Source organism: Labeo rohita, chromosome 24 (assembly GCF_022985175.1).
Source record: "Labeo rohita strain BAU-BD-2019 chromosome 24, IGBB_LRoh.1.0, whole genome shotgun sequence".
In the NCBI taxonomy this organism is placed as follows: domain Eukaryota; kingdom Metazoa; phylum Chordata; class Actinopteri; order Cypriniformes; family Cyprinidae; genus Labeo; species Labeo rohita.
The window spans coordinates 20710107-20725728 of NC_066892.1; the positions used below are offsets into that span (position 1 = coordinate 20710107).

General features: G+C 36.3%; 1 protein-coding gene across 1 annotated transcript in view; it reads right to left on the reverse strand.

The window, feature by feature from the left end:
- Window positions 1-11608: 11608 nt before the first annotated feature.
- fam49bb (family with sequence similarity 49 member Bb) overlaps window positions 11609-15622 on the reverse strand; it is a 64629-nt gene continuing 60615 nt past the window's right edge. The window contains exons 7-12 of the mRNA XM_051098011.1: window positions 15450-15527; window positions 13312-13428; window positions 13146-13225; window positions 12880-13006; window positions 12613-12683; window positions 11609-12114 (exon numbers count right to left, since the gene is read on the reverse strand). Of these exons, the coding sequence (XP_050953968.1) occupies window positions 12051-12114; window positions 12613-12683; window positions 12880-13006; window positions 13146-13225; window positions 13312-13428; window positions 15450-15527 (537 nt within the window). The 3' untranslated portion in view covers window positions 11609-12050. The remainder of the gene's footprint in view (window positions 12115-12612; window positions 12684-12879; window positions 13007-13145; window positions 13226-13311; window positions 13429-15449; window positions 15528-15622) is intronic.

Genomic DNA, 15622 nt, shown 5'->3' on the forward strand with positions numbered 1-15622 from the left:
TGTGATGGAACGACCGCGGCAGATTCGCCGATTCGGAAAGCACAAACTGACGTGATATTAAGCTGTCTAATAAACGCACACTTGCTCATTACATGATTTTGGTATTCTTGTAAAGGTTACATATTATTGGTATGTGGCCCGTAGCGGCTGAAATCGGAAAAAAAGCCTGTTTGGCACGGGTTTCGAACACGCGCAAAAATACAACCAAGCTGTGTGATAGTAACAAACGCACCGAACTACTGAACTGCGCTCAGTCAGCCATGGATTTTTGGAGTCAAGTATTTTACTCTCGGTGTGACATTATGCAGCTGTCTGAATCAAGGTAATGTGCCTGTGTTAACTTGTGACCTGAGTTTACCTTATATGAAAATGAATATTATCCACCTTATTTTTCGATGCGTAAGTAAGCTGTTAGCTGTTCCAGTAATGTGTTAGACGCCCAGTTCATAATCCACCATAGGGAAATAACGAGAAGAATATCAAAGTGCAGGAAACGGTAAAACAGTTTGCACTACAAACCAGTGTGTTCATAATTAAGATAATACATTCAAATAATATGGTAAGACACACCAGTTTGCAATATTAAGCAGCAAAACGAACTTTTTGTGCAGCTAAAATTAGCTGCAAGTGGAAAGCCAGACACAAAAAATTTACAAATGGCTGCACCCACTCTTAAGGGAAAAATAAGGTGGATAGTTAAAGTATTTTACATTTTATGGTTTATTATGGAGTCTCAGACAACTGTAAATTTGTGGCTACTGTGGTTTAATTACAAACGCTATCGTTAAAAAACATGGTACATTTTCTACAGAGACTAGCTGATGTCTCCTTTTGATTAATATAAAAACTTGATGTTATTTCCACGTTGTTCTCGTTGTTTTTCTCGTAGAAATACTTTGGAGACTTGTGACTTGATTTCTGATTGTAGTGAATGAAATGTAACGTTAAATTAAAGTTGAAACACTGCTTAGAAATGTTACTTTATAAACGTGTTAACTTGTGATTTGCGTTCAATAGCTGGTATTTTATTGGATCATAACATTATATAAAATATAGCCTTTTCTGTAGTGGAAAAGCTGCATATTAATGCTACACTTTGTGACTTGGGTTCACTAGCAGAAAGTATGAAATATAAACGTTTTCTGCTTGTGAATATATTTGCAGTCAACATGTAGGCTAAATGATCACACAGTTTAATCATACGAAAATGAAATAACTAAAAAAAATATATATATACACAATATCAGCTTTACATGGGTTTCGAACCCATATAAAACAGCACATAGTATTATATGACTATACTATAGTATATGACTATACTATAGTAATATAGTTTCATGATAGTGTTTGTAATTAAACCACAGTAGCCACAAATTTACAGTTGTCTGAGACTCCATCATAAAACCATAAAATGTAAAATACTTTTACTATAATATTCATTTTCATAACAAGTAAACAGGTCACAAGTTAAAGGGGAAATCTTGATTGCAATAGGGTTATTCGAGTTTCTTAAAGGGATGCTATTACGCTTTTTCACTTTTTGAATTTTAGTCAGTGTGTGGTGTGTATCTTTGGGCATAAAAAAGATCTACAAAGTTACAAATCTCAAAGTTCACTCCAAAGGGAGATATTTCGTTTTTAAAAAATCTCTTTTCAAGAACTACAACGAACGGTTCCTTTGGACTACAGCGTTTGTTTCCCGCATGCAATGATGTCACAACACGGTCCTTTAGAATATAATTAAATGAAATCCCGCCTACGGAAATTCAAATTGTTGGCTGGTGGGTAGGGAGGAGGTAGGGGATTAGCCAAACTTTAGCAATACAGCACGGAGAGCTGCTTCAATGAGCCGCAGCGCGGCGGGTATAAACACAAGCATTGACTAGAGTGGCCGCTTCAGAGCTGTAACGCGCCGCAGACGTGTGCAGTGTGTGGTAAGACATTTATTCATCATACAGTGTAGATAGCTTCACTTATAACGCGAGTGTTTTTTAAAATGCATAAACTTGCACTAGAATAGGCTAGGCTGATTAGTGATGATGTTTTTTGATAATGTTAGACTGCTTTTAACCTTATGCTGGAGCTGGTTTCGGGCAATGAAACTAAGTATATAAAATACTTAAATAAATTAGCACGATAATATCATGTATCTGCGATCTCGCAGGCTGAGGATGGGACTCAACACTACTGTAGCATATTATTTACTCACCCTCCATGCGTCCTAGGTGTATATGACTTCCTTCTGTCAGACGAATGCAATCGGAGTCTAATAAAGTCTAATAAAGTGCATCCATCCATAATAAGAAGTGTTTCACTTCCGGGGGTCTCCTGTAGCGAATTGATGCGTTTTTGTAAGAAAAATATCCATATTTAGAATGTAAGATTCACTATTAATGTAGCTTGTGCTAACTGCTTTGACAAGGGCGTGAGTACTGAAACAACGTCTAAGCTGTTCGCCAATCGCAACGCAGTGGGACAGCTAACCAACCAATCATAACACTTTTCCTTTTTTTGGAAGGCTGGCCTTCATTAAACCCGGAACAAATCGAGCCATTAGTGCCAGACTGGGAGAAAGGTATTGTAATAATGTAAATTATGAGAAAAATAATGCGTTTCACCAAGCATGAGAGCATGTTTTAGTACACCCCCAAAACAAAATCAAGACTTTGAAAAAGAGCATAATAGGACCCCTTTAAAGAGTTCACATTCATATCAAAATCTTTTCTTAAAATAGAAAGTAAGGGGTTTTCTTTGAGAACTTAAATTTATGAATGTAAAATTTTGCAAGGAATAGCAATAAATTAATAATACATTTCCAGTGAGAAGGGTCTACATTCAAAGAGTAACCAAAAAACACAATTTTGGGAGATATACAGAAGTTTGGAAGTAAATATGTTTTAACAAAATTAGAAAAGTCAACCCAAAATACTTTACAACAAGCACAGTCCCAAAATAAATGATTGATTGTTTCTTCAGACTGAAGACAAAAAGAAGGGGGAAATACTATTATTAAATTTAGCAAGTTTGTAATTTACCGGGTAGCAATTATGGATAATTTTAATAGCGACTTCAGCAACTTTATTAGATAAGAAGAATTTCTGTCGAAGAAGCCAAAACTCTTCCCATTCTATATCACTAAATATGTTATTCCAAAAGCTTACACAAGCAGGTAGAGAAATCTGAGATCTGTTAATAATTGAACAAATGTCTTTGTTTGACATGGTATTGAGAAGACTTTGGTTAACAAATAAGTTAGTGTTATCAAAGATTGGAGAGACTAAAGAACCTTTATGGCCATACTTAAAAAGCAGCAGTTTCTTTCAGAGCGGCTGCAGGAGCACTGATGATGACACTGCTGTTTCACGATTGGCCAGATTCACTGCATAACAATGATCACGTGTGTCTGTGTTTTTAGAACAGTAAAAGGTTTTTTACTGTCGTCTCAATGTTATGTTGAGTTGCATTTATCATAAAACACTGATTAAAGCATATATAACCCCACTTTATTAGTAGTGTATGTTTATGTTGAACATTATTCTTGTTCAGATGGCACTGCATTAAGCAGTATATGAAACACGTTGCTGTTGCTCATGAAAACGCTTTTGAAACGTCTGTGTATTTGACAAATAATGCATTTAATTCACTTCATCAGTGATAGAGCATGCAAACACTGCAAAAAAACACTTTTTAAAAAAAAAATTATTATGCAGTAAATGAACAATTACAAATACAGACAAAAACAAAAAAAAAAAACAATAAATAAAAAAAATAATAATAATAAGAAAATATTTATGAAAATAATGAAAAAAAAAAAAAAAAAAGTAAGGGGTTTTCTTTGAAAACCTACATTTATGAATGTAAAATTTCCACAAGACCTTTACTAACGAGAACAGAAAGTGTCCGACTTGACGCCTCTGTTTTCAACTCCGCCCCCGACTGCTCTCGGCTAATCTCGTTGATCGCTGTCTATAGCAGTAGTTCAAGTCGAACACACCTAAACAGTGTTGGCCCCGCCCCAAATTCACACCATTGGTTCAGATGTTGCTGTTGGACTGGTCAGATGATCAAACAAAGCAATGCTTTGAAAATGTGTTTCTAAAAAGAAAATTTTAATATTTTAGACCCAGCAGACTGCAGGCCTGTGTCTTTCCCTCACGAATTTGTTGTTATCTGTATCAAATTAACGATGAAGTGTAATTCCAAACAGGTTTAGCAGTGTTACGAATCTGGTCGGTGACCTGCGGTCCGCTCACCACCAGATGTCGCTCTCACCTTACCCACACACTCTGACTGTTGTACCACACCCCGGACTACATCTCCCGTCATGCATCACGCTGATTGCGTCAACACATGTGACCAATCAGCGGCACCATAAAAGCCCCGGTCTTTCCCCATGCAAGTCACGGATTGTTGTTAGTGATTTTCCTATTGTTAGCGTTCTCTTGTTTCTAGTTCCTTGTGTTTAGTTCCCTCGCCTGGCTCCCCGTTTTCGACTGTTCGCCGCCTGCCTTCGGACTTTCGCTCGTCATAAAGGACTATTCTCTCGTTTCGCCTCTGACATTCCTGTTTACTGTTGTTTTCACCCTGCCTGTACGACCATGTATCTGTCTCGTCCCTATAATAAAAGCTCGCAAGTGGATCCGCTCGCCTCTCGCCTCTCGCTCCACGTTACAAGCAGAAGACTTGTCCCATCTGCTATTGGTTGTGCCAGCAGATGGTCCTACCCTACAATCCTGCTTTTGCTCAAACAAACAAACGAACAGTTGTTTCAAAAATGTTTTGACCAAAATAATAATAATAATAAAATAAGGAAACAAATAAAAATAATAATAATAAAAAGAAAAGAAAATTAAATAAATAAAACAAAGAAAATTATGTTTTATATCTATACTGATCAGCCATTTCTGTCCCTCACAGCTTTGCTTTTATTTGCGTCAAGTTAAAGATGATAAAGCCTGTTTTCGAACAGGTTTCCCCATAGATAACTTACCCCATCTGTTGTTTGGTTGAGCCAATAGATAGCCCTGCCCTAGACTCCTGCTCTCCATGTAAGGAATACTGTTTCCGGGTTCAAATGAAGCTGCTTTAAAATCCAAAGTGTTAAAAGAGAGAGACCAGAGACCAAAGGCAGTCTTTCTAAATGAATGTCAGGAGGAGAGACTTTACTACGCTGAATAAACTGGTTTTGTGGAGAAACAGCTTGTCGTTTAATGAAATAACATCCTATCGGCTAATCTTCAACATGTTTGCCATTGAACAGTCATATCCATTTTTAGTTCACACTGGACAAAATGCTGTTTTATAAGAGGAGTCACACAATTTTCTGAGGTAGGATTCAGTTTATGGCACTTCTCATACTTTTCCATGGTATCCGCAAACAATGATTGACTGTCGCACAATGACAGAAAATCGATGTCAAGGCCATAATGCAACTGGTTATCAAGGCAAACCATCTTAGTTGGCATTACGCTTTCTCCAATGGTATCTCCCAATAATAAGACCATCACTTTCTGACTATCGGAGATTTCCATATGGAGATAAAGGTTAGTAACATGATTTTCTAGCAGTATTATAGCACATCGTGAGTGTATATTATCGTATATTAGCATTTGTTGTTTGTTTTTGGAACCTGGCATCAAGTATCATTTGGACATAAAAAATTAGACGCTTCATGACCATGATCTTTGCCTTCAGAGGATCATCAGATCTAACATCCCAGATTACGTGGTACCAAAAGCAGAACTGTCTGATCTCAGTAGTAAATTGCCTTTATACCATTAAACATTATTCCACCCTTTCCTCAAAGCAAACCACAATTATGGCATTCTTTGCTGCAGAGCAAAGCCGTTGAAGTTTTGACATAATTGATTAACTGTTGCAGGAAAGCTTCTCTGATTAAGACAACGAATTAGAGGAAGTGGGTCTGCAAGTGTCAAAGCGTTGAGGGGGTATCAGCAGATAGCCGTTGTCATTCTTAGAAGAGTAAACCCTGGAGAGGTGGGGTTGCAGTGTATAAGGACATTGTGGTTTGCCTGTCAAGGTTGACTCCCACAGTTTCTTTCTCTCTCTGCTATTTAGCAGAATTCCCCCAAAATGAATTTCAGTGAAACCAGTGGCCGTTTAACCTCTTTATTGGTTATGTGGGCTCCTCACCAAAAACTGTTTTTGTTTCTGTGAAAAGCTGTCATCTGCTGTTTGCAATTTGTTCATTGTGTCTTTCTGGTGGGATTCAACAGTGTCAAAATAAGTAGTATTTAGTCAGAATATTTACTCTGACTAAATGTTCTCCAGTGCATGTAATTCTTTGAAGCAAGGCATCAAGCTACAACAATTTCAGTTTTGATCCCATTACCCACTGGCCTTTTGACGCACAGCTAAAGATTTTTTGACAAGTGTAAGATCAAATCCCCCTGTAGAATCCATCTACCATCCCCAAAGTCTGATCAAAAACAGTCAAAAGTGCTTGACATCAAACATCAAAAATGTTATGCTAAGCTAGACCAAGCTGTTAGCTTGCTAACCACAAGCTGATAGGAAACACATTTTATTTTCACCTTTAATTAAACCATTATTAGCTTTTGTAACATATTGTGATATATAATTTACAGTATTTACACTTTAATGACACATCATAGCAATCTTCTAATGTTATCTGCAACGCTTTTCATGTGGAAGCCACAAGCGACTGAAGGGCTGTTAGCCAGTGTGGTTTTATCACAGTGCTTTTTGTTTTTAGTGTTGTTGGTGCTGCCAGCACTTCCACTACTCACAAGATAAGACTCTTTAGATGGCTAGAAATTTATAAAACTGAAAAATAGACTATGGCCAGACTATGACTTAGTTAGACAGTCCCAGTTGTAGCCAGTAAGAGGAATCCCATAAGTAAGTGGGTGTTAAAGGAGAAAGTCCTGCAGTTGTTGAAGTGTAAATTGCACCTCTGGCTGTATGCTGACAGCGCGGCACTTTGTGAGGGGCCCCACATCAAACCACATCCTTTACGGTGTTCAGTGTCTACTACAGCCGAGACCTCGCCAAGTCTCAGACACATCACTGGTGAACTAAAACCATGTGCCTGAATATGAATATCAGACCTACATGACACACAGACAAGAGCTCTGGTCCAAAATCTAGTGCACTGGTTTGTGCCGACAGGCACGTGTCTTCTAAAGGTGCATTCACACTGACTTCTAGTCAGCACGAACATCCCTTAGGACGGCATCCTACATGAAATTAAGCGACTGATGTGGATTGTTCTATACAGGTAGGATATATAAACAGTGCTTCTCACTCTTCATGGAGACCCGACTCACGAAGCTAACAGTATGTTACTAAATGTGATGGTAAAAATTCTCAAAACTCTTTTTAAACAAATTCAGTTTAAATTAAATTGAATTTAACTGAATTTTTTAACTCATTTTTGAGAAAAAAAAAATATAAGTAACAATCTCATTTACAGCAAGTTCTGAAACTGAACAAATATATTCAAACAGTTAAAATTAAAACTTTGAAAAAAGAAAGGAAGAAAGAAAGAAAGAAAAAAACAGGATTGAAATAAGTTGGACAGACAGATAAGAATTATGAATGGGATCATTTTGTATTGTCCTATATTAACACAAGTGAACGTGACTTGTGGAACAACTAGACCTTCCTCTTCACAAAGTCTTTAAATAAATACTAAAAGTTGTGAGAGTTGGCAAGTAACAGTTTTGTGGTTTACCAATTTCTTGTGTCATGAGATAGCACGTCCTTCTTCTTGGCTTGAGAATTCTCCGAAACAGTATAGTAACAGTTTCATATTCTCTTACAACATTAGGTCACACGTGACATTTTTTATAATTTTTTAAAAAAATTAAGGGGGGAAAAAAGTATCAGAAAGAGATAAGCAGTGCTACTAAGTTTTATTTTTATATTAGTTTATTATATTATAGAATTAGTTCATTAAAAAAGAAAAAAAGTGTTAATAGCCACCCATTCACTGAATAAAAACAACAAACAATGATAGAAATAGTAAAATGTTTGTACCTTAGGTGAAATATGAATAAAGAGGCCCATACATCTGCTTTGAGAAGACAGGCCTGTTTGAAGACAGTTCACAACATTAACAGCAGTTCTGAAGTCCACTGATAACAAATTTTAATGCTGTTTACAGGATTAACAGCCACCAGAAGGATAAACTACAACATATTCCTCCAAAAAATTTAGCAAAGTTATACATCTGAATAATGACTCTGTAACAGGAACTTCGAATGGTTATTTGAACATTTAAGTGTTTATCTATTAAGTGAAATTGCACAGTGCTGATCTCACCTGTAGAATATGGCTAATTATTTCCCATCCTTTCTAATAACTTAAAAAAAATAGACAGACAAAAGCCATTATGCAGCAGACTGACTACCACAATACAGTGCATCCAGAAAGTATTGACAGCACTTTATTTTTTTTCCACATTGTGTCATGTTACAGCCTTATTCCAAAATGGATTAAATTCATTATTTTTCTCAAAATTTTATAAACAATACCCCATGACAACGTGAAATAAGTTTGTTTGAAATCTTTGCAAATATGTACATAGGTATTCACAGCCTTTGCCATGACACCCACTTTTGGCACGACACCCACTTTTGGCACCAATTACAGCCTCAAGTCTTTTTGAGTATTTTTGAGGTCAGGGTCGTAAAAATTCAGTCATAATTATTATAATTATTACCCGTCATTTTAATTTTCACATTTTAATTAGAACAACACATTTAATTGCTTTTATTTTTGTTCACATTTTCATTTTTAATCATGAACATACAGGATGACACTGTAGTGTTTAAAAACAACAAAATACGCTGGGCAAAAAATAAAAATAAATCAAATAGATTTCTCGATTTTAAGATTCTCATTTTAAATCACAATCAATCTTTTGGCCTATGCTGTTTCCAGCTGATAAATGAACAGTGCGTAGTGCGTCTTCCTTCCAATAAATAGCAACAGGCTAGACTTTGTTACTTTTGATATGAAACAAAGTCTCAGATTTCACATTCTGTCCATTTTATTAGGAAATTTAAGCAATAAATACCGTTTTGGCGTTCTTTAATGTGGTGTGATAGATCGTTGTAGTTTCTGTGCAATTGCCTTTGCGTAATCAAACACATAGGAAAATATTTGTGACAGTCTTGTTTTTGTTCTGTATCCCACTCTGTTGCAAGACTGGAGCGCACTCGCCACCAACTGGACAATAGATCACCCTCAGTGTAATCTCTCAAAATGACGGACGGCCTTCACATTTTTCCGTCACTGATAAAAAAAAAAAAAAATTCTGCTCCAGAGATGTTCAGTCAGGTTCAAGTCTAGGCTCTGGGTGGGCCACTCAAGGACATTCAAAGAGTTGTCCTGTAGCTACCCCCTTTGTAATCTTGGCTGTGTGCTTAGGGTCATTGTCCTGTTAAAAGATGAACCGTTGTCCCAGTCTGAGGTCCAGAGCGCTCTGGAGCAGGTTTTCATCAAGGATGTCTCTATACATTGTTGCATTCATCTTTCCCTTGATCCTGACTAGTCTCCCAGTACCTGCAGAGATGGTTGTTCTTCTGGAAGGTTCTCCTCTCTCCATAGAGAAGCACTGGAGCTCTTTCAGAGTGACCATCAGGTTCTTGGTCGCCTCCCTGAATATGATCCTTCTCCCCCGATTCCTGGTGGTTCCAAACTTCTTCCATTTATGGATGATGGAGGCCACTGTGCTCATTGGGACCCTCAATGCTGCAGAAATTTTTCTGTACTCTTCCCCAGATCTGTGTCTTGATACAATCCTGTCTTGGAGGTCTTGGACTTCATGGTTTGGTTTGTGCTTTGACACTTTTTACTGTGGGACCTTTTATAGACAGGTGTGTACCTTTCCAAATCATGCCTAAACAATTGAATTTACCACAGGTGGACTCCAATCAAGTTGTAGAAACATCTCAAGGATGATCAGTGGAAACATGATACACCTCAATTTTGAGTGTCATGGCAAAGTTTTTTATTTATTTATTTATTTTTTTATTTTAAATTTGCAAAGATTTCAAACAAAATCATTATGGGGTATTGTTTGTAGAATTTGGAGGACAATAATTAATTTAATCCATTTTGGAATGAGGCTGTAACATAAAATGTGGAAAAAGCGAAGCGGATGCACTGTACAATGCCCATATACAAGCAGGATTGGCAACCCCTAAAAAGTTTTATAAACTGTACTCACAGAAGCCATACTTGACATCGAAAAACATCTTATAATCCTGGTAAGTCTTTTCCTTCAATGCTAAAGATGGATTTTGGATACGGCACTCAGCTATTATCGAGTGCTCAAGTTGAGATCAATGATATACTGTAAAATACAAGAATTAAATGTTTCAGTTATTGTCACTCAAATGCATTATGTGAACCCAATTTCATAAATCAAATGTTTATCAATGATTAATGGACTTCATAAAATCGTAATTATTTGTATTCACTATTCACTATAATTGATATATATTCTGACGCATTTCAATGCCACCCAAAATTCACACACCAACCAAATTATACGTTCATCATTTGTTGTCTAAAGCATTTCAGTGGTGCTGCAGACCCACCCATTACACGACCTGCTTTCCTGAAATTTTTTTTAACATCTGCACTCTTGGTCCCTCAATCCAGCAGTGCTGCATGGATACAGGACACACCCTATAACCCTCTCTCTCTCACACTCCACAACCCCAAGAGTTTCACTGACAGAATGCAGAGAGCCCTGCAGTGTGTCTCTCGCCATCCTCCCTGACCTTCGCACATGCCCTTACTGCAGAATTACTATGGCCACACCCTTCTCACAGCCTATGAATCCATGTTTGCAAGTGTGTTGAAACTGGCAGGTGATTCCTGCCAATTAGAATATGTAAGATATAAGTGATGCAGAAATTCTTATAAGTATAGATACATTATTCTCTATTTTTCATGTTTTCTGCACAATCGTTAGCATAATCCTTATAAATCTTTTTCACGGAAGCCTGTTATTGTCTCTTACATAAATCTTCCTTCAAATTAGTTTTTTATTTATTGATATTTCAAGATATAAAACTGAAACTGTAACTGGTTAATTCAGACAATCTTGTGCAATCTGCAATTCTGTTCACCAGAATTTCAAAATTCAAATGTCACAGCTGGTTTGCATAATACCAGAAACGTGCTGCTCATTTGCATTCACCTTGCATTCACTGCATTTAAACAAGTAAACATGTCATTATAAAAATGAAAGCATTTTATTTCCTTTTAAGATCATGTTGTCATCACATCTGAACCAGATTACAAACTATCACAGTTTTTGAAAGTTAGTTTTCAGATCAAAAAAAGAAAAACAGAAAATTCTAACACCTACTGAGAAAAAAAAAAAAAAAAACAGCTATAAAAAATATAAAACTTGGAAAAACAAAACAAAACAATTAATCTCCATTTTTAATCTCCAAGTACCATTTCAAAACATAATTTAAACACCTTTTCCTTTACACAAAATCAAGCAGACAAATGAATTTGATACATTAGTTTTCTTTTAAATAGAAGACATGTAATCATTTTGCCATGCAGTGGATGTAACATTAAATATTAATTCAAAAAAAAATAATAATAATATACTTCTCTCTTTTTTATATAATTGTATCTAGATCATATAGATAATATATAGATATTTTATATTCAAGTCAAAACACTCACCCTCTCTTTATAGGGAAACAAGCTCAATTAAAACATTTACCACAAATATAATCTAACAATGCTTTCATAGCTGCCATCAGTAGCATGGCTGTCGTTCAGGAACATTAAAAACAAGGGATTTTAGCAAAACCATTTTGGCACAGAAAACCAAACATAACGCCAGTAGCATCTGCTTTGTAAATAGACAGGAAAGATTAGAGAAGCTTTTGTCTGATTTTTTCCCGGTTTAATAAAAAAGAAAAAAAGGAAAAACATTCTATGCATCGCTTTAGTCCAGGAGAGAGAGTGTATGTGCATCTCCTGAGCATTTGCTTGAGGCCAGTGGTGTGTGTCCCAGAGTTTTGTTGCTACTGCAGCATGCTTTTAATGGTCTTAGTGGTTGACTCATCATTAAGATGTTTTGTTGTGTACCTGCACAGAAGATATTAAGTAATAATTATATTTACAACAGTATCTTGCAGTTTTGTGTCACGTTTTCTGTAGCACTTTTGCAAAAAAAATATATAATAATAAAAAATAATATAATTCTTTGTTCGAGGTGCCTGAAAGTGCATATGTCATGGAATATTCCTCACATTAAACCACTAAAGAAAATCTGAGGAACATAATCAAAATGTATCTTCATGGATAAGTGCAGTTGACTGATGTCATATGAGAAGATTTTATATAACAGTATTCTTTTTTTTTTTTTTTTTTTACTTATAAAAATAAATAAATATTTAATTTAAATTGATTAAATAATTTTAATTCTAAAAAAAAAAAATACTATTAAAATTTTAAAACTGTTCAATAGCTGGAATTTCTTTTGCAGGAGTAACTTTGGACAATACCAACTGATTATTTAAAACACTGTAAAATAATGAGATCTACTTTATAAGATGCTAAATGTTGGCTTGTTGAATATGGTACCTGAGAGCATTTAGAAGACCTTCCACACTGTTTGGTGGCTGATCTCTGAGCACTTTAATGCAGCCTTTCATCTGTTTAGGGAAAAAGCAACCATGGTTAGACTGGCAGAGTAATGACAGCACTCAACCTCATGAGTCATGATGCTGTGAGAGAGCCATCACCACGTTTTCTAAGCACTATGATTATGAGTCAGTGTTAGGGCCTAACGGGAGGGAAAAAATCTTCAGAGATGGGTTTGCAGTAACAGGAGATGATGTTTTTACTCACGTCTATTTTGGAGGACTTTGCGAATGCGCCGACGGGATGGACGTAGTCGTAGAGAATGATGACCCCCACCATGACACGGAGACAGAAGGAAACAGTCTCCTCACTGCTGAAGCGGCTGCGATACTCTCTGTATCCAAACAAAGAATAAGCTAATCTTTTTTCATTTTTTGTTTTATGTTTACCTATCAATTTCTAGCAAATTGTACTTTGTTTTAAATACACTGCAAATTTAATGGTGTCATCAGACAGATGAAAAAATGACTTACGGGGTTTCCAACATGACTTTGCACACGCTCGCCATGGTGCTTAATACATCTGTTGTGTTTTCAATGGGCAAGTTTTTATTCTGTTGGAAAAAAAAAGCAAAGTATTTTTTATTCAAGTTACAGTTTTAAAAAGTCACTGAGAACATATTTGAAACATTTTTATTACCTCAGATACAAACTTTGTTGTGCCATCACTTAATGTCTTTAGCATGGGCGTGGCATCGGCATAAAATAGAGATATCCGATTGGCCAGCTCATTATTCACCTCGTTTTCTCCCTCTGCCTACATGGATAAATACCAAAAACATTGTTAATTAAGTAAAGCAAAGAGAACATAAGTTCTGAGAAACTACTCAGAAGAAGAATCTAGCATCTATCATGATTAATGGAAGACCATAAAGAGAAGAATGTGAAGATGGATAAGCATTACAGGCTTGTTTCTCTGTGTCCCAATTTCTCAATTGAAAAATCAGTAAAAAATGCTATGCATCATTAATGTACTAAATTAACCCTAAATTTCTTAACCCTTCTGCTTAAAGGAGAAGTTCACTTCCAGAACAAAATTTTACAGATAATGTACTCACCCCCTTGTCATCCAAGATGTTCATGTCTGTCTTTCTTTAGTCGTAAAGAAATACTGTTTTTTGAGGAAAACATTTTAGGACTTCTCTCCATGTACTGTACTTCAATGGTGCCCCCAATTTTGTATATTTTGCAGCTTCAAAGGGCTCTAAAGGGATCCCAGCCAAGGAAGAAGGGTCTTATCTAGCGAAAAAATAGTTTATTTTCTAAAAAAAAAAAAAAGAAAACAGCATTTTGTTTTGTTTTTTTTTCTACCTAACTGTTATGAACTGGAAAAAAAACAGTTCAGGCAGGTCTAGACAAGACAAGCGTTTGAGGTTAAACAGTAATTAATTGTAATTTTTTTTTTGAAAATAACTAATCGTTTTGCTAGATAAGACCCTTCTTCCTCGGATGAAATCATTTAGAGCCCTTTGAAGCTGCATTGAAACTGCATTTTGGAAGATCAAAATCGGGGGCACCATTGAAGTTCCGGTATATGGAGATAAATCCTGAAATGTTTTCCTCAAAAAACAACTTCTTTATGACTAAGGAAAGAAAGACATGAACATCTTGGATGACAAGGGGGTGAGTACATTACCTGTAAATTTTTGTTCTGGAAGTGAACTTCTCCTTTAAATGTGATTGAAGTGTATGCCACCCAGTTTTTGAGTTCGCAAAGCTAGCATCATTTGAGTAACAATGAAATATCCCGGAATACAGTCATTTTAGTTAACAGGATAAATGGGAAAATTGGACAAGGATAGGAAAAGTAAAGAAACCCCAGACATAAAGAAAATTAAGCTTTAGTTCTTTCGCAAAATGCTTGATGAATAATTTAAAATATTTTTAGTCAAACAAAATGTCTTAAGTTGCTTAATTTGCTCCACTGAATAAGGAGGGTTACTTGAAAACACATTTCAAAAAAAAAAAAAAAAAAAAAAAAAAGGCTTCAAAATGAGGACAACCAGACAATAACAAATGTGTTTTTATTTAATAAGAAAGCGGTTTGATCTTACAGTAAACTGCATACACCTGCATATTCTGGTGTGTCAAGTCTAAAAATACATTCATACATTTAACAATAGTCTAAACTATTAGTGCAGATGTGGAGAGCGCTAGCTGGAGTGATTTATTTAGCTCTCTTACAGTAGTAGGGCCCTGGGGAGCCATGGTGGGGCTACTGAATTCAGTCTGGGAGAATATGAGGGGAAAACCAGCGCCACTTCACTGAACAAGGTACGCAGACTGCACAGTGTCCCCCAGGGCTATGTATGCGGCCCGCTCTCAGATCAGATATTTAGTCCTAGGAGGACAGGACATCTCTGGGGAGGACAGGCACAATAGCTGACCACAGATCAGGTGCCACACTATATTGGTGCACCTCAGTGCACTTCAGTGAGCATCTCAGAACTCACTCACTCTCCCAGTGGGAGGCCATTTTCTGTTTGGGTCCTCAAGAGTCCCCTGAGGGCTGGTATGTGCAAGTGGCTGAGTGCTTAAGTATGTGAGTGAGAAAGAAAAGGAAGTGTGTTAGTTATGTGAAAGGGGTTTAGATACAATCGAGAGCTGCTTGTCAAAGGCGTATTTTTACTTCAAAAGTTAAAAAACAGGTGTGGATAAAAGAAGTAAAGTGAGAACAGAAGTGTAGTACACAGAAAGGTGCACAGAGAGAGAGAAACAGGAGGTTGAGAAAGTCATAGCAATAGAGATGTGGCAGCTTCAATGCTTGAGAAAACTCACAGGAACATTATTGATCCTCATGCGGCTCAGGGTCCTCCTGTAATAACTGAAGTCATTCTGAATGGCAGGATTTGTCATCTGCAAGAGAATAAAAACCAAAGAGTTTATCATTCAAAGGTTTGGGGTCAGTAAGGTTTTTTTTTTTTTTTTTAGACATTTTGTTCAGCAAAGGA